Source organism: Protopterus annectens, chromosome 4.part0, assembly GCF_019279795.1.
Source record: "Protopterus annectens isolate FY-2018-M chromosome 4.part0, PAN1.0, whole genome shotgun sequence".
NCBI classification, from domain to species: Eukaryota; Metazoa; Chordata; order Ceratodontiformes; family Protopteridae; genus Protopterus; species Protopterus annectens.
Window position 1 is genome coordinate 181,422,255 of NC_056733.1, and position 18,719 is coordinate 181,440,973.

General features: G+C 44.6%; 1 protein-coding gene across 1 annotated transcript in view; it reads right to left on the minus strand.

The window, feature by feature from the left end:
* The window catches only part of TK1 (thymidine kinase 1), a 155,897-nt gene that overhangs the window by 88,891 nt on the left and 48,287 nt on the right, over positions 1 to 18,719 (minus strand). Inside the window, exons 3-4 of the mRNA XM_044068165.1 lie at positions 12,709 to 12,822; positions 132 to 225 (exon numbers count right to left, since the gene is read on the minus strand). Of these exons, the coding sequence (XP_043924100.1) occupies positions 132 to 225; positions 12,709 to 12,822 (208 nt within the window). The remainder of the gene's footprint in view (positions 1 to 131; positions 226 to 12,708; positions 12,823 to 18,719) is intronic.

Consider the following 18,719-nt stretch of genomic DNA (forward strand, 5'->3'; position numbering starts at 1 on the left):
TAGCAAAAAACGAACAGTGTGTCAGTACTGTAATCCAAAATACATGTAGCCTCCATCACTACAACATTCTTCCAGGTAATCTGTTCTGTAAGCTTGGGTAGGGAGGATAACTTTTGTGGCATAATACTTACAAACTGCCCTTCATCAATTCCAATGACTTGGTGATTTAGAGCGTCTTGATATACGTCAGACAACAAGTTTGCTGTTACAGCATCCATACTGTACCTAAAAATACATAAAAAGCTTAACTGCAACATTAAGTAATGCAATAAAATGCATTTAGATATTTACTATTACATTTTGACAAAAATCACACCAACTCCCCTACTGAGTCAAGTGCATGTGCAGGCAGCATTTAATGCAGTAATACCGGAAAAATTGACACTGCACATGCAGAAAAACATCTGAAGACGAGTAATTGACATTTGGGTGGGGGTGCTACTAAATATAGTTCAAAATGAACACTTATGAGAATGTGGAATCGCAACTCATCCAGTGGTGAAGTAAGGGCAGCAAGATTAGCACGCTGTAAGATGTGATAGTGGTCTGCTCATACTCTGACTACATTTGTACAGTTAAAACCACACAAATGTCACTAAAATAGCTAAAATACCATCCTTGTAGGAAATGCACTCAGGAATTAAAATAAAAATTCAGTAATTTATTAGTATTAAAGCACTTTTAAATGGACTTCACAATAACATTTCCTACTATCTACATACATAAATATATCATGTTTTTACTGCAGACAGCCAGACCACTGGAACCTTTGCTCCCAAATGCCAAGCTTTAGTGCACCTTTCAGCCTTCTGTTATATGAAGGCGCACACTAATTTTTCCTGGTCTATGCACAGTGTTTCTACAAAGAATGCCCTCACTTTTTATGTCACAGGTTTTTCTATGTAATGAACTGCTTCATATTTCTGTACTGGCCAAAACCATACAATTCAGATATATTTCTCATGGCCAATAGTAAGTAGGAGGGGGGGGCACCACCCCACACAACCATTCTGGAGCAGAAAGTACTAGCTGTGCAAGTTTATCAAACAGCCTTCACTGCTGCAGTAGCCTTTACTCAGTGTCCTGCCCAAGACTCAACAACCAGCCAACTTCCAAGAGTTCTGGCTCCCTTCCCACACCTTAACTAACTGCTGATTGGTCAGGCCTGGGGAGGAGAAAATCAGCATAGTAAAGATTAAGGACTTGACTAACAGTTACAGGAGAATATCTATCCAGCCCAAACAACTAAAATTTGTAATAATTTTATCTCCCACCCAACTATATGCAAAAAAATAGATAGATGGAGGATGGGCGCGGCTACTGCATCAATGAAGAATTTAAGTTTCTGCTGTTATGGCCAAGTGCAACTTGCACAACTGCACTGTTTTCATCATTCTCACTACTGTAGTAGCCTTTAGGCTATATGGGTTGATCAATGCCTATTCAACCCGGGATATGGAAGTATATGGTCCCAAAAAAGTCCATGCTGTCTCAAGAAAAAAAGAAAGTAATTCACCTTTAATGCCTTGTAAAGTTACGCACAAAGGACTATGTAGTTCGCACAAAGGACTATGTAGTTGCCTCTAGAACACTCGAGTCCACTCCATTCCAATACACCAAAGACAAGGCTATAATAGAATGAGCCTCTGTGCCACCGGGAACTGGCTTACCATAGTGGTAACAAAAGGCAATAGCCTAGGTTAAACCATCTGGAAATAGGGGTTTTTTGCTCCAACATAAGAAGCAAATAGCCGACAGACTTTTCTAAAGGACTTTTTTCTGTCTAGACAGTATCCGGGCCATCTACACACATCCACTGTATGTAGAACCCTCTCTCCCTGGTTCCAAGGATCTGGAACAAACACTGGATTATTGATAGCATGATTCAAAAACTATTAAACAACCTTGAAAATGGAGGTATTTGTGATTAAATGAGACCCTGTCTCTATGGAAAACCAGACAGTTCAAGCCCTCATGGTGGGCAAAATCTGAGATATACTTGCAGATATCAGAGCAACAAGAAGCATTTTCCATGTAATTAACTTAAAATCTGCTTGCTGAGCAGGTTCTAATGGAGACAACTTCCAGCACAAAGTTAAGATTGCAGGAATGAGCAACCTACTGAGGTCCCAGGTGTAAAACTCAAACAGTTTTACTAAAAACAGAAGTGGAAGGATCCATGAACAGGAATGCTGAAACAGGCACAAGCTGCTCCTCGACAGTTGAGTGAAAGGCCAGTGGACAGTAACTTGCACAAATATTTGAGCACCAGCATACAAAATCCCTGGCAGATCCCTGGTTAACTGGAAAATATTTTCTACTTGGCAATAGAAGATTTCCTTGTAGCAGGTTTTCTTGCCTTCTTTAGTACCCATCACACTTTTTAGAAAGAGGTGCCTTAAATGAGTGACTAAATTTGTGAGGAAGTTGATGGTAATTTCCCTTGTCCAATTCCATAAGAAGGGAGAAAGTACAGTTGTGTACACTTACCATAAATGAAGATGTTAAGAGTGTACTCACTGTTGCAGTCCTTACAAATGGGTTATCCTGCTCCCGGCAGCCCACAGTCAGCCAGAACACCAAAGTCCTTGGTATAAGACGTCAGTTGCCTTTGGTTTAAGCCTGACGTAAGGATGTCAGGTACCAAGAAAGGCAGCCATTTCCTCAGTTTTTCTTGCCTTAACTGTCAGGAGCCCCCAAAAAATGTTAGACCAGGAAAAGAAAAATCCAGTCTGTGCCTAGGAAAAAAAGGGGGGATGGAAGGGGGGGGGACCAAGACTGCAACAGTGAATACACCAACATCTACATTTATGGTAAGTGTACACAACTGTACTATGTTCATAGTGTTTCACTGTTGCAGTCCTTATAAATGGGTTGATTCCCAAAGCCCAGGAAAAAAACAAAAGGGAAAAGGAACATCCACAGATTAAGGGTTGGTAAAGATGCCCTGCAACACTGCAGTGGCAAAAGCAGCCCTGGACTTAGAAAACAAGGGTAAATTGTAATCTTTAGTGAAAGTGTGGACAGAAGTCCAGGTAGCTGCTTCCAGGATGTCCTTAGTAGGTACACTTTGTAAAAAAAGCTGCTGAGGTAGAGGTTGCTCTAGCAGAATGGGTCCAAATACCCGGTGGAGGAACTTTGTCATGCTGTAAGTAACAAAAGTGAATACAATGAGCAATCCACTTGGAAATAGTCTGTTTAGAAACAGCTTTGCCCTAAGCTCCAGGAGCAAAACTGACCAACAAGTGATCTGACTTTCGAAAAGGTTTAGTCCTGCCCAGGTAAAATCTAAGTTGTCTATGCACATCCAGGGAATGCAGTAACCTTTCACCTCTATTCTGAGGATTAGGAAAGAAGGTACGCAGGTGGATAGACTGGTTAAGAGTCGGGCTAGAAACCACCTTAGGCATAAGAGAGGGATTAGTTCGAAGAGAAACCCAATCCACATGGAAGGTGGTGAAAGGCTCTATTGCCATTAAGGCCTGCAGTTCACTCTTCTAGCTGAAGTAATGGCCAAGAGAAAGGCAGTTTTCCAGGAGAGAAACTTCATGTCTGCTGAGGTAGCAGGTTCAAAGGGAGGGAAAGTCTCAAGTACAAAAATTAAGATCCCAAGCAGAAGTAGGTGCCCTTCTGGGAGGCTTTAAATTGCTAGCTCCCCTGAGAAACTGTTTCATCAAGGGATGACAGAAAATGGGTTGCTCAAAGGAACAATGAGCGGAAATAGCTGAAGCATAAATCTTGATAGAAGAGAAGGAACGTCCATTAAGCAAGCCTGCCAGATAGTCAAAAATAAGAGGAAGGGTAGGTTGAGTTGGGTCTTCTCCTCTAGTCTGCATCCAAATGGAGAATCTTTTCCACTTATCTGCATAGGATTTCCTTGTGCTAGGCCGCCTGGCCTAACGAAGGATCTCAACTACCTGCCGGGAAAGATTTAAATTATGAGCCAGGCTGCCAAATGCAGAGTCTGAAGGTGAGGATGCAGAATCCCCCCCCCCCCCGAACCAAGAGATCTGGTATCAGGGGAAGATGCCAAGGCTGAGACTGGGAGAGACTGCAAAGAAGTGGATACCAATGCTGCCTGGGCCAGTCTGGAACTAGGATGATGGCCCTTGGTTTTTCACCTCTTATCTTTAACAGCACTCTGGGAAGAAGATGCAGAGGAGGGAATGCATAGACTAATAGCCGTGTCCAGGGGAAGGACAGAGCATCTACTTTCCAAGCTTTGTTGTGATGATCCCTGGTGCAAAAGGTTGGATGAAGGTGGTTGGTCAGAGATGAAAGAAATCCACCTGGGGAATGCCCCAACGCTGAATAATGCGATAGAAGATGGTCTTGTTTAGTTGCCACTTGTGAGGATCCAGGACCTGCCTGCTCAACCGGTCTGGCAAGGTGTTGAGCCTTCCTGGAAGAAACTGAGCTGTCGGATGAATGCCCATGGGAGCTGCCATGGACCACAGTATCATGCTTTGTCTGCACAGGGGGAAAGAAAGAGAGAGTCCCTCCCTGCTAGTTGATGTACAATATGATTGTAGTGTTGTCTGTCCTGACTAAAAAAAAAAAAAAGAAAAAAAAGAAAAATAAAAGAATACCAGGAGAGAGAATATGCTTGAAAGCCATCAAGGCCTGCTGGACTGCCATCAATTCCTTCAGACTTATGTGCAGATAAACTTGCTGACAGCTCCAAGCCCCCTGAATACATCTGCCCTCTAGATGTGCTCCCCAAGCGTGGTCCAAGGCATCTGTGACGAGAGTCTGGCTGGCAGGAGGTGGACAGAAAGGTAGGCCTTTGCTCTGTGCACAGGCAGTCGCCCACAAAAGGAACTCTGTCTGCAGGTAGGGAATCAGAGGAAGAATCAAATCTAAATCCAAGGTGTGTTGACACCAAAGGTCTTTGAGGTACCATTGTATTTTCCTCATATTCAGTCTGGCATATGGAATTATCAGAATACATGAAGTCATGAATCCCAGGGCTTGCAGGAATTACTTTGCAGATAGCTGGGTCATGCCTGCCAAATTCTTGAAGTAATTTGAAAGATCCATTTGTTTCTCTTAAGGGAGGGATACCATCTGGGCGGCTGTGTTCAGACTCACTCTCAGGAATACAATCTCCCTGGTGGGTACCAATTTTGCCTTCCTTTTGTTGATTGTAAAGAACCTTCTCACCTCTTTGGGCTACACAAAGTCCAAATCCTTTAGAAGTTACACTGGAGAGTTTGCCTTAATAAGACAAAACGTCCCAAGTAAGGGTAAATTTAAATGTTTCTCATGATTGGAGCAAGGCATTTTTGACAGCAGTAGATAAGCCAAAGGGCAGTGCAGAAAATTAGAAGTGCCTGTTCCCCGCCCTGAAGCGAAGGAACTGCCTGCAGCTTTCCCTTATTGGGATGTGCAGGTAAGCCTCTTTGAAATCCAAAGTCACCAGCCAGGAATCCTTGGCCAGCATTGGCAGCAACTGCTGAAGAGCGAGTATTTTGAACTTTGGAATCACAAAAAAAAACAAAACAAAACAAAACAAAAGTGTTTAGAATGGACAAATCCAGAATAGGGCACCAGGTGTCCCCTTTTTTGGAACCGGAAAAACCCTGGCCCATCTGTAGTGCAGGAACTGGCGTTATTGCTCCCAGGTTTAGCAAAGAAGAAACTTGTTTTTCCACCTCTGCCCTTTGAAGTGGGGGAATATCTGGGTATCCTTGGAGGACCAGGAAGGTGCGAAAGGAGAATTTGTAGCACTGGGATACTATCTTGAGCACCCCATTTGTCGTCAGTGATAGTGTGCCAGACATCTGCAAAAATGGCTAACCTTCCCCACAAAGGAAACCCTGGGCCCGCAGAGGCAAGCAGGGGAAGGCCGGAGTCATTATGAATGCTTGCTTTGGGAAGTCTGCTTAGAACTCCCTGATTTTGAAGATGAAGCCTGCCAGTGCTTAGCCTTTTGAGAGGTGGAAGCCTGTCCCCTGGAAGACCTATAACCCCTAGACCTAGTGCGACCCCGTTTACTAGGGTCAGAAAAGTCCAATTCTTAGAAGGGTAAAGCCTACTAAAATGACAAGGTTGAACTTGCAGAAAATCCAACAGTTTGCATAGATTTAGCCTTATCCTCCAACACCTCTTCTGCTTTGCTACCAAAAAAGATTGTCCTTGTGCAAGGGCACATCCAGTAATTTAGATTCAACAGGTTCAGAAAGGAGCTCTTCCCCGAGCCAAGCAGGTCTTCTAACAGAACCAGTGGCCGCTGCTCTGCAAGAAGCCTCCACAAAGTGTCAAAACCACAATATAGAGAAAGTTTAGTGACAAGAGTGGCAGAATTCAATAAATCTTGCATATCCGCCATTAGGGAAGGAACACCAGCAATTTTAGTCTTAATGGCCTCCAAAGTATGCTGCTGATACTTAAGCTTATGAAAAAGAGACAATTAACAGACCTAATCGCCAGGGTGGTAGTAGTATAAACCTTTTCACCCCATCTATCCAAGGCCCTCGATTCCCTGTCAGAAGAACAGGATTTTTAGCAATCGTGGCTTTAATACCCTTAGGGCCCTGAGAAAATCTCTGGATCAGCAGTAGGATTCTTGAAAAGGAACTGATGAGAATCAGGAACTCTAATACCAGTCAGGCTTTCTGGGAGCAGGGGGTACAGAATTAGGAGTCAAAGAATTCTCCATGAAATCATCAACTTCCAAAACCAGAGGGATAGCCAAAGGCTTATGCAGAGGCAAATCCAGAAACTCCCTAATCCGCTTCTTAGACTGAGGGCAGTACTGACTTTCCCATTTGAAATGCTCCCTAAGAGTATTCAGAGTATCCCCAAAAGAAATATCTTCCGGAGGGGAGGCAGAAGGGATGGGGTCTTCTGCATCAGAATACTCAAAACCAGCAAAAAGCCAAGAGTTTCCTTCTTCATCAGCAGAGGTGCTGGAAACCTCAGAGTCCGAGGTAGACCAAACTTCTGGGGACAATTCCCTAGCCCTCTTAGGAGATGTCTGAGAGCCCCTGATAAAGAGTCAAGAGATCACTAGCCATCTTAACCATCTGAGCCGGAGGCATATGAGGGGAGGCTGGTGTCTTCTTTGGAGTAGATTTTTGGCTGGAAGGCCTGCTAGAAAGCCAGAGGGACTCAGGAAGCCTAGCCACCGCAGAAGTGTTAACAGAGGTTGTCGGTCTGGATCTGGTCGGAGAAGAGAGGCCTCAGAAGCCGGAGCCTACTTAGCGGCTCTGGATCTAGAGGCAGCGACTGGTGGAGGGTCTGAAAACGGGGTAAAAGCCTGCGGAATAGAGGACTCCGAAAAAGGTCTCCACAGGCACCTGCTGCTGAACATCCACAGACTGCAGGAGCAAAGAAAGCACCTCACTGGCTACCGCTGGACCAACAACCAACTTAACAGGGACATAGTCAGTTAATTTGACCCTAAGCATGTTGCGGTTCTTATCCTTGCACTTCTTGGGAACATCTGAAGTTGGCAGACCAGAAGACGCCATACCAACTAACTTAGGCCAATCTCCGAAATGCTTTAACAAGATCCTAGCTGTACAGCAAATGGTAGACGGGTTGAAAGAAGCACAGAGAACACAATTAGGGATATCATGCTCAAGGCCCAAACAAGTGATACAAATAGGAGTGAAAAATCACGGTGCGGAATCTGTTTTCCACAGGCAAGACAGTTATTAACTTTCTGACATACGATAAAGCAAGAAAAGAGGGTCCCCAACGGGGTACTTATCCAAGGATGTCTTCAACTAAACGGTCAGAATACAAGGTACTCGGCCGACCGGCACTCGTGCAAAAATGCTTCTGCTTCGGGCTCCGCAGCAAGAAAGACTGAGGAAATGGCACTGGCTGCCTTCCTTTGTACCAGACGTCCTTACATCAGGCTTAAACCGAAGGCAGTAGATGTCATATACCAAGGACTTTGGTATTCTGGCCGACTGTGGGCTACCAGGAGCCAGATAACCCATTTGTAAGGACTGCAACAGTGACACACGAACATCCAATGTTGCCTGGGCCAAAAAGGAGTCACCACAAGCCTTCCACTTTTACCCACATAGAAGCTGCTACCTCAAACAAAATCTGAGGCATTTGTTATTGTACATTGGCTTGGAGGTATAGGTGAGACAAAGCCCAATATTGGAAAAGGGAATTCCAGAGGATGCAAATGTTGGATCAGTTTTTTTTTTTTTTTTAAATCTTCAAGTGCATCTTGGCAAGAGAAATCATGACAATCAGAGGCCATGAACCCCACGATCCTGAAATAATCTGGTTGAGGGTCTTTTTGAGAAGCCAAGTTCCCAGATAAAAATCCACCCTTTTCTACATGGAAATACTTTTCCTGTGGGGTGTTTAAGGTAAACAGGAGTCAAGGGGTCTTCTGAGCATTCATCTGGAACCCTAGATTAGTAAGAAAAAAACTGTAATGCCTCTCTGCATCTGTCAAGAGACTCTGCAAAGATGAACAAGTGAAAACATAAGGAAATATGTTAATGCCATTCAGTCTGCAATGAGCTAGGAATGGTGACAGATGAGCTGTAAAAACCCTTGGAGAAGTAGATTAGTTCTTTGCATTACACATTGCATAATGCGACTCGCACAGAAATAAGAAATTTCCTGAAACCTTTGGCTACTGGAATGTAATGGTATGAATCTAGTTAACATCTTGACTTGGAACTTTGACATACAGATTTAGAAAGGAAACGTCTACTAACTGGTCTCCAAAGATTATTCTATTTCTTTGGTACTGGAAATATTGTAGAAGCCTTTGCCCATTTGATTTAATGACACTGATCATATGAATCCCGAGGTGAGCAAGGAGCTGAAGAACCAGAGGGAGAATAAAATGTTTGATTCGCAGGGTGGCGATAAACTCTCCTGAAAGAACTTTTGTATCCAGTACAAACTGTATTCCTTCTGAACCACTTAACACAAGGGAGTCTGAAATTCTGCATACACAACGGAATATAAAACTCCAGTTTTTGGGACAAATTTTGGATAGACATCGGCAGGGGAAAGAATGCTGACCATGTCATTCTGTAGTAGAATGAACACTTTTTTTTGCAAAAGATCCTCGCTTCTTGTTCGCCTCCCCATCATCTTTTTTTTGCTTTCCTACTTGGCTTGAGAAGGCAGGGATTGTTTCTTCGATGGGAAAGATGATCTGTGACATTTGTAAGGGGAAGGGGGGGCTGAAAAAATATTGAAAACTACCTGTTAATTCCCCCCCCCTCAAACTGTTTGAGGAACCAACGGATGGCCCAAACAAAAGTATTTCTAAAGCAGAAATAAGTTTCTGACTTCTGCACCAGAAAACCTTTGAATATATACCCAATATTCCTTAAGCTAAGCAGTAGTAGTAGCCCTAAACACTATGCAAAAATCACACACTCCTTAAAGATGTGAAATGGCTGTTTTAGTACAACAGTTTGGAAATGACATAACTAATTTACAATTACCTACTTATGCTAATCCAGCATAATTAGAGCTGGAACCCAGAGTGACTTAAGCGCTGCATGCCCATCCATGAATATTTATGCCATGAACGCATCTCAGTACATTTTGTCTTCAGCTTTCAGAAGCAAATCTTTTAAGCTTAATTTTTTTCAAGGCTGCAAAATGCACTTGTTCTTACAAAGACGTGTAAGGCCTAAGAATAACTTCTCAAATATGCGTGTAAACATGATCTTGAGATTTGATATGTCAGGAGGAACTTTAACAGATTCTCTCAAACTGCAGAAAAGAGAAGAAGCTTCCACAGGAGTCTTTCATAGGTTGGTACTAGGCTATCAGCCCTAGGGCCTATACAAGCCTAGCCATAACAATTCCCTGGCTATTTCTTCCCACATTATTTACTTTCCTGGACCCCTGTCTAGCAGGGCGACTGACGTGATCCCTGGGGTGAATTTCCTTTGTCCCATCCAATCGTCAAAGTTCCTCTTGAAGAGGTCCAAAGAGGCACTCTGCTTTACATGTATGGGCAATCTATTCCAGAGTCTGGGGAGTCTCTGGGTCAGGAACCTATCCCTCCAGCATGTTTTGTTTATTGTGATGACAAGGTTTAGATCCCTGGAGCGTGTAGCTCTGAGGGATTGGGATTTCTTTAAGTGTAGCATGTCCAACGGCTCTGGCTGTGACATGGCCTTGTATGTTAAGCAGAGATTGCCTCTGAGTAGACGATATGCGACAGAGTACAGCTGGAGTTTAAGGCGGTCAGCGTAGGGCATCTGCTTTAGGTCTGTGATTCTTTTAGTGAGGTATTTCTGATGTCTGATGGCTTAAAGTTCTATATGCCAAAATGAAAGAAAATAATCTTACCAAACCTATCCAGTATCTTTCCTTTGTCCTCAGGGGATGGATTGGGGGACACCAAGAGCCAGCTGGTGAAGATATGGATATGGCCACAGAGTCAGTCTTGAGGCGAGAAAAAAATGCTTTTGAGAGAAACTTATTGGATCTGAAAGCTGAGAATCAGGATTGCTACTGCCAGCATTAAATGCATTCTCAAAGGCCAACACTAGCTGAAGAATGGCAGTAGAATAAGGCATATAGCATAATCACCACAGTTCAAGGGGAACATTAATTTGTTCACAAAAAATACCTCAATTATCGTGGCTATTGGAGGATATTTTCCTTCCCCGACAAAGGAGGTTGCAAGGACCAAGTTTCCACTGAATCAGAGATTTGGGCTATGGAATCTACAGGTAAAAAAGCACTGTCCCAGTCTGTCAGAATATTCTCACATCTTCCTCAGGAATGACTAAGCTGACTTCATTTGGACAAGAATCAAAGGTCTGCACCACCTGACTACCAAGGCTAGAAGATCTTTTCTGACATTATGCTGGTTAGAAAAAAATTAACAGACATGTTTTCAGCTATACCTGTAAAGAAAAAGAAAAAACAAAACACAAGCAGAAGGTTGTTCATCTGAGGACTGGATCGAAGATGCTATTTCTGCACCATCAATAGGCCTCTTTTCCCAGCTACATCAAGCACATCTCGCTGTAAATCACCCTGACCCAGAAGAGATGGTTCTCCCATGCCTATAAATGGACAGTGAACAGCCCATGGCTGACTGGACTACACCAGAGAAATGCAGAGAGGTGAGTGGTCTGTGGAACAACTAGTAGCCAATGTAGAGTCCACCATCAGCTGAAGCATTGACTGAGCCTGCTGAGTTGCCAAGGGCTCCAAGTTTTTTTTTTTTTTTTTTGCTAGGTATATCAAGAGATGGACCAGCAGGTTAATTACCTATGCTATAATGGAGGAGGATGCTTCAAACTCAGCAAGCTATGCTGAACGAGCTGGTCAGAAAGCAAGTTCTGAAACATTCACAAGCAGTACACACACTTCCCTACACAATGAATACACAAGCAGCAAACTAAATGGCTGTCAGAAACCTTGTTACACAACTCAGTCTGACAGACACAGTCACTCTGCACACATGCACCAGCATCCCTCCAATAGTTTCTACCAAAATAAAACTGACACTAAACCATAAAGTTTTACACAAATGGCACATTTCCCACCCCCCCCCCCATATCTTAATCTAAGACTGTGACCAATAGGAACTTCTGATATTAGAAAGATGCAGAATTTCAGGGGCAACACTAAGAAAAACATTAAAACGGCAATTCCTTCTTCATAAGGCAGCAAAAGGTAATGACAAATCTTTACTCTGCTGATTTTACCATGACAGGGCTAGCGAATCAGCAGTTAGTGAAGGTGTGAGAGGGAGAAAGTTTCTGGAAGCCGACTACTTATATAGCCCAAAGGTTACTGCAGCGGTGGGGATGGACGTAAAATAAAAATTACAACACAGAAATCATGAAAAAGATTCTGAATCAGACGCTAAACATACACAAAAACAAATTACCCCAAAGCACACCCACCCTGTGGGAAGCCTGCACACTTCACCCCCATTAAATTTACATAAATACCAAGTTATATTACCTTGGTGACATGAGATCATACATATCCATTGCAAAACAGTCACCCCTCCACAACTACTGAAATTCAAGAGCATTAAGTGTGTGTGTGTTTGTGTGTGTGTTTGGGGGGGGGGGGGGGTCACAGGAAACCTTGGCTTTTGTATTACATGCACCTTTCTGGTTTCTAGATTTTGGCAGCCTAGCACCTCAAGCTGCTGTACACATTTTAAATTCAGCAAGAAGTGCCCTGTACAGTTATACAAACATCTAAAGTACAGACTTTTTTTGCATCAAGATCTTAATGCCTCGTGTCTGTTCTACATAAAAGCACTGAAGTGTAAGGGAACTCCCTTAACTTAAAATTTACTCTGAAGGTTAGGCGTTTGGTCATTTACCCCTTCCCACCCAAGCACACACGATCTCTAGCTTTTTGATATCCCAGAGACAAGCCCAAGTTCAAACCGCCAAGTACTGCTCATATCTGTGCAAACTAAGCAATACACACATTCACAATGCTTGAATGCAAACTTTTTCAAGTTAATACACTTGAGACAAAAAAAAAAAAAAAAAAAAGATATAATGGAATACATTTTTGGGGAGACAAGAAAGAAGCCCACTTTAATGTCTTCTTGGTATTCTGTCTTCAGCCAAGGCATTGAATAAAATAAAAGTTTGTCTCCAACCCCTCTACTCCCACCATGCCCCACACCCAGACACTGCCTCAAAAGGTACTGCAACTACACTGAGGAATTTTGATAAGATTTTAAAGGAAAACTTGGAAGCATTCCTGCCTTACCTGTCATGTGTAGAAACTCCATTTGTTGTATAGCGAACATCCTTGGCATACTTAATAAGCACACATTTATAATTGGCTGCCTGGAATCTTCTGATGCGTCGCAACAGCTCAGTGCTGGAAAAAAATGCAACAAGACCAATCTTTAAGAATCCACACCCGATACAAATCTTATGAGAGCATACAAGGTAAGGAATATAAACCATTAACAGTTTTCAAATGTATGGCAGTGAAACAGATTCTATAAAACAGTGACACTTGCTTATAGGCATTCCTGGATGTCACTTCTTAGGCTGCACTATAACCAGATGTACAACAAAACAAAGGCCTCTCAAGATTTGTATTGTGTTAGCTCTTCACTCGCCACCTACCGTTAAATAGCTCACCTTCTTGCAACCATCTATCTAAACAGCACATTGGCTGTACTACCAGTTACTATAGAGATGCAGAGCTTGTTCCAACCATACTGAAGTATACACAAACTATTCCAGAGTTTACCAGTTGGTTACAGTGACAGCAACCTACAAATCCAGCTAAAACTCAGATGGTTACCCTGAAAGTGATGCTACATGTAACAGGTTTTTCAGCACATGTTAAAGACCAATCAGGCCATAGGTTGTCCAGGCATCCTATGCACAGTAATAATTGGACAAAAATTATCACACAGGCAAAGAAAAGCAGTCATGCACAACCAGGACAGCTCGTAGTCAGATCAATAAGATTCCCCACCCTAAATAAATTCTTCAGATAAGCCTCCTGTGCGTCTATTAAACCATTTTCAAAGACTGGGTTGGGTGCATCTGTGCAGATCAAATAAATAAGTGAACACTAGCAGTAAAAAAAAAATAGAAGTTATGTTCTTACCATAACGTTCCATGTTAGTTGTCTTCTTCTCGCCTTCTTCTTGCTGGATGGGTTCGGAGCCGACCTCGGCTCCGACTCGGCCACTCTAAAAGCTCGAGAGTTGGTTCCACCGGCTCGAGGCTCCCCTTATATCCCACAATGCTAGGCGAGAGTTACCTCAGATCTCGTTTGTAAGCTAACCCCAGCTTATAACAGTAACAGTATAACTGTAAAACAGAATCCACCTCTAACAGGAAGAAAGAAGGGTGACCTACATCCTGAACCAAGAAATATGCATAATAGCATATGTCTAAGAGGTGGTAGAAAGAGAGGTCACAATCACAACTCCTCTAGGTCTGTCCAGGCCAGGGGGAAGGAGGGTGGGACGCAAGAAGAAGGCGAGAAGAAGACAACTAACATGGAACGTTATGGTAAGAACATAACTTCTATATGTTAAGTTGTCTATCTCGCCTTCATTCTTGCTGGATGGGACCGCGTCCCTAGCACCTTGTCCCGGGTGGCCTAACGGAACAGACTCCTGAGAACAGTGGAACCAAAGTTAGCTCTATGCCTAGAAGCTAAATCCAACTTATAATGAGAAATAAAAGTGTGAGGAGTAGCCCAAGTAGCCGCTGCACAAATGGTGTCAATAGGCAGTCTGTCTTGGAAGGCTAAAGAAGTAGCCAAAGCTCTGGTGGAATGGGCTTTAGGTTTATTAGGCAATTTTTGTTGTCTAATTTCATATACCAGGGAAATCAAAGATGTTAGCCATCTGGATAATGATACCTTTGAAACTGAAAATCCCTTTCTGCTTTCCGCATAGGAGACCAACAGCTGATCAGATTTTCTGAATTGTTTTGTTCTATCCAAGTAGTACCTTAATTGACGATGAACATCCAGGCAGTGTAATTTTTGTTCAGACCTATTGGAATACTCTGGAAAAAAGACAGGGAGGTCAATGCTTTGGTTTAGATTTGATGTCGAAACCACCTTAGGCAAAAAGGACGGGTTAGTTCGTAAGGATACTCTGTCCTTATAAAACAAAAGATAAGGAGGACGACAACGGAGTGCTTGAAGTTCTGAAACTCTTCTAGCTGATGTAATAGCTACCAGAAAGAGAGTTTTCCATGATAATAATTTCAAGGAACAGGAAGCTGCAGGTTCGAAAGGGGAAAGAATCAAAGAAGCAAGAACTAAATTTAGGTCCCAAGGAGAAGGAGGATTTCTTATAGGAGGTCTGAGAAGAAAAACTCCTTTCAAAAAGGCTTTGCAAAGTTTGTGGGACATTAGGGCAGATTCAGAAATACCCACATGGAAGTTAGAAATAGCTGCCAATTGAACCTTAAGTGTAGATGGAGATGAACCTGCATGGAAGAGTTCAGCTAGAAAATCAAGGACTAGTTGGATGGAAGCGGTGAAAGGATCTATGTCCTTTCCTTGTGCCCAATAGGAGAAGAGTTTCCACTTACTCAAATAAATCTTTCGAGTGGAAGATTTATGGGAAGCTATCAATATATCTCTAACAGAGTGAGATAATTGAGGAAGCCTGGCTACGGTTGGAACTGGAGGAACCAAGCAGTGAGGTTCAGAGAGGGGAGGGAGCGATGAAACTGACCCGACTGGTGGATCAAAAGATCTGGAACTAGGTCCAGATTCCACGGTCGCTCCAAGAGAAAACTATGTAGAAAGGGGAACCACACTTGTCGAGGCCAGTAAGGAGCAATGAGGATCAAGGATGCCTTCTGAGCGATAGCTTTCTGAATTACTTGAGAGATCAGTGGGAAAGGAGGGAATGCATACAGAAGTCCCCGGGGCCAAACTTGGACTAGAGCGTCTCTGCTGGGTTGGCCTGGTAAAGGGAATAGAGTGAAATATTCTCTGCACTTGCTGTTTTGGGGAGTAGCAAAAAGATCGCAGCAAGGCTGACCCCACTTGAGAAAAATTTCTCTCACTACAGAGTCTTTCAGAGACCACTCGTGAGGCATGAGTATAGCTCTGCTCAACTTGTCCGCAATGTGATTGGACTTCCCGGGGATGTGCGTTGCTATCAGAAAACGCTGAGAAGAAAATCGCCCATTGCCACAGTCTGAGTGCTTCTCGACACAGGGGGTATGATCTGGTTCCGCCTTGTTTGTTGATGTACCACACTACAGACATATTGTCTGTCTGGATTGCAATTGTTCCCAAGGGAAGAGAGTCTTGAAGGGCTTGCAACGCTAAAAGCACTGCTCTCATCTCCAGAACATTTATGTGCAAGTGGCATTCGTTTGGTTGCCATGTGCCCTGGACTGTCCTGCCCTGATAATGCCCCCACCCGATCAGGGAGGCATCCGTTGTCAGTGTAGCAACCGGAGGAGGTGGAACAAAGGGTCTTCCCAACAGGAGCTGGGGAAGACATCCACCACATGAGATGCTTTTGCACGCCTGCGTGATCACAATGGTGTGAGACATTGGAAGTTCCTGGTATGACCATTGAGTAAAAGCATCCACTGAAGGATCCACATGTGGTATCTGGCTAATGGAAGGAGAGGTATGGCGCTGCCATGATTCCCAACACCTTTAGAACTAACCTGGCTTTGATTCTGTTGTTGTTGAGAAGAAGTGACACCAATTTGTGAATGTCTGATATCCTTTGGTGTGTTAGCCTTGCAGACATGTTTATAGTATCTAGATTTGCCTATGTAGGTAATAGTGCGACAAGGCGACAAAACAGACTTTTCGCAATTTATTGAAATACCCAGTTTTTGACAAACGCGAAAAGTATAATCTCTGGCCATCAGAAGGAGATGCTTGGTGGGAGCTGTGAGGAGCCAGTCGTCCAAATATGGAAACACCTGGAATCCTTGTCGTCTCAGGTGAGAAGCTACCACTGCCATGCATTTGGTAAACACCCGGGGGGGGGCAGTGGTGAGACCAAAGGGCAGGGCCCTGAACTGAAAATGACTGGTTCCCAGCCTGAAGCGGAGGAATCTTCTGGAGCGTCTGTTCATTTTATGTGATAGACGCATCCCGAGGTCTATAGAGCACATCCAGTTTCCTTTGCCCAAAAGGGGAAGGATGGATTGCAGCGTGACCATCCGAAATCTTGTTTTCTTGACTGATTTGTTCAAGACACTGAGATCCAATATCGGTCTCCAGTCCCCTGTTTTCTTTGGAACTAAAAAGAACCTTGAGTAGATTCCGGATCCTTGTTGGTCTGCTGGCACTGGCTGAATTGTTCTTTTTGCAAGCAGTTTTGAAATTTCCAAAGCTGCTAGATCCCTTTGAGCGGGTGAAACATCTGGAAGGGATTTTTTTGACTGATTTGGAAAGCGAAGAAAGGGGATAGAATAGCCTTGAAATGATGGACTGTACCCATTTGTCTTGAGTCAGGGATAGCCAGGCTTCTGGGTACAGTGACAATCTTCCCCCGACTGCCTCCGAAGATGGGCAGTCGGGCAACACCTCAGGGATGCTGAAAGGGCTTGTCAGGGAAGGCTTCCCGATTGCCCTGGTTCTGCGGACCGCCCCTGCCCCTAGGGCGACGTCTACCATTGTTATTCCCACCTCTGCCTTTGGTAGGAAAAGCGACTCTGTCGTCAGGCGAAGTCCCTTGAGATTGTTTACGGAACCACATCTTTCCACCCTTCTGGCCTTTGGGGTAAGGCCTGGAAGGAGTCGAAAAACGGACTCAGACGGCAGAAAGGGTCTTGCCATCAGTCTCGCACCTAGTCAGGGTTTCTTTCACTTGAGGACCAAAGAGAGATGATCCATCAAAAGGGGAGTTCGTGAAAGACGTCTTGAAAGGGTCCGCAAAATTGCATAGCCGCATCCAGGCGTGCCTACGTAAGGCTACACCTGTCCCTTGGCTCTGCTCGCTCCATCGGCCGCGTAAGAAAGGAGGCGCATGGAGGAGTTGGATATGGAATTAAGGGTAGCCAGCTGCGTGTTCATCTTGTCTTGGAAACCCGCAGCTGTAGGATCCTTTAACATTTCACTCGCTTCCTTGATCAAGTCCCTTTGAAGACGAGTGAAATGGCACAGGTAGTTCAGCGAACGCATGGTAAATGTCGCTGAGGAGAACATCCGCTTCCCGTACCTATCCATGGACCTAGATTCCTTGTTAGGTGGATGGACAGGTACTGAAGGATCAGCCAGTTCCTTCTTTGTGGCAGCAGCTACCACCATAGCATCCACAGAAACTCCTTTTGATAAAAATTGCTTGTCTGCTGGAGCTGTGATGAACTTAGAGGGTCTCCTGGGAGTGGGGTCCACTGAATCAGGAGCCGTCCATGCCTTCTTAGCAACCACCTGCATGAGGGGGTCAAGGGAGGGACACCCAGGAGGTGGAAGGGCGAGAGCCAAACGCCTCAAGATACACAGATTCGTCCTCCGAAGGGTTGAGGGCTGGCCAATTTCCCCTCTGTTTCAGGATCTCCAGAATGTCTGCAAATGAGACATCTTCAGAAGGGGAACGGGGGGAACCCTCAGAATCATCCAAATCTGTGTCTGACGTGATAGACTCAGGTGAGTCAATGTGTTTCCTCTTACACTTCCTCTTCCGAGGGGGCTCTTCTGCCAAATCAGGAGAGGCCTCGGAAGAGGATGAAATCCCCACAGGGGGCTCCTGAGGAGCTGGCTCTCTGCGGTCCGGGATGAGGGAGTGAGTCGACTTACCCTGAGGCAGCATAGAGGGAGGGGCGGAGGGAGCCGACTGTGGAGTAGAGCCAGGCTCTAACACACTCCGCATGACCTCGAATGCACCCCTGTCAGGCAGAGCCAGAGGTCTCCGCTCCGAGGAGCTAAGAACCCCCCTCGGCACCGACAGTGATGGCTCCGAGGCCGATGTCGGAGCCGAACTCACCAGCGCCAAGCCCGAGAGGGAGAGGGGGGTCGGACAAGGGTCGATGCCACTCACCCCCTCGGAGCCGATGATGGAAGTCCGGCGCCGAGATTCTTCCAAAGAAGAAAGCGGAGCCGACGGAGCCGAAGACAATTGTCTCGGCTCCGACGCAATCACAGTCTCGGTTCCGACGCGACCCGGCTCCGAACTCAAGAGAGTCGAAGGAGGAAAATGTTGATGGACCGGGGCAGGCATCGACTGATGAGTCGGGCTCTGAAGCATCTGGGCTAGTGCCTCGGACTTAAGTAGTCGACTCACTACCCTCTGAAGGTCATGATCCGACAGCCTC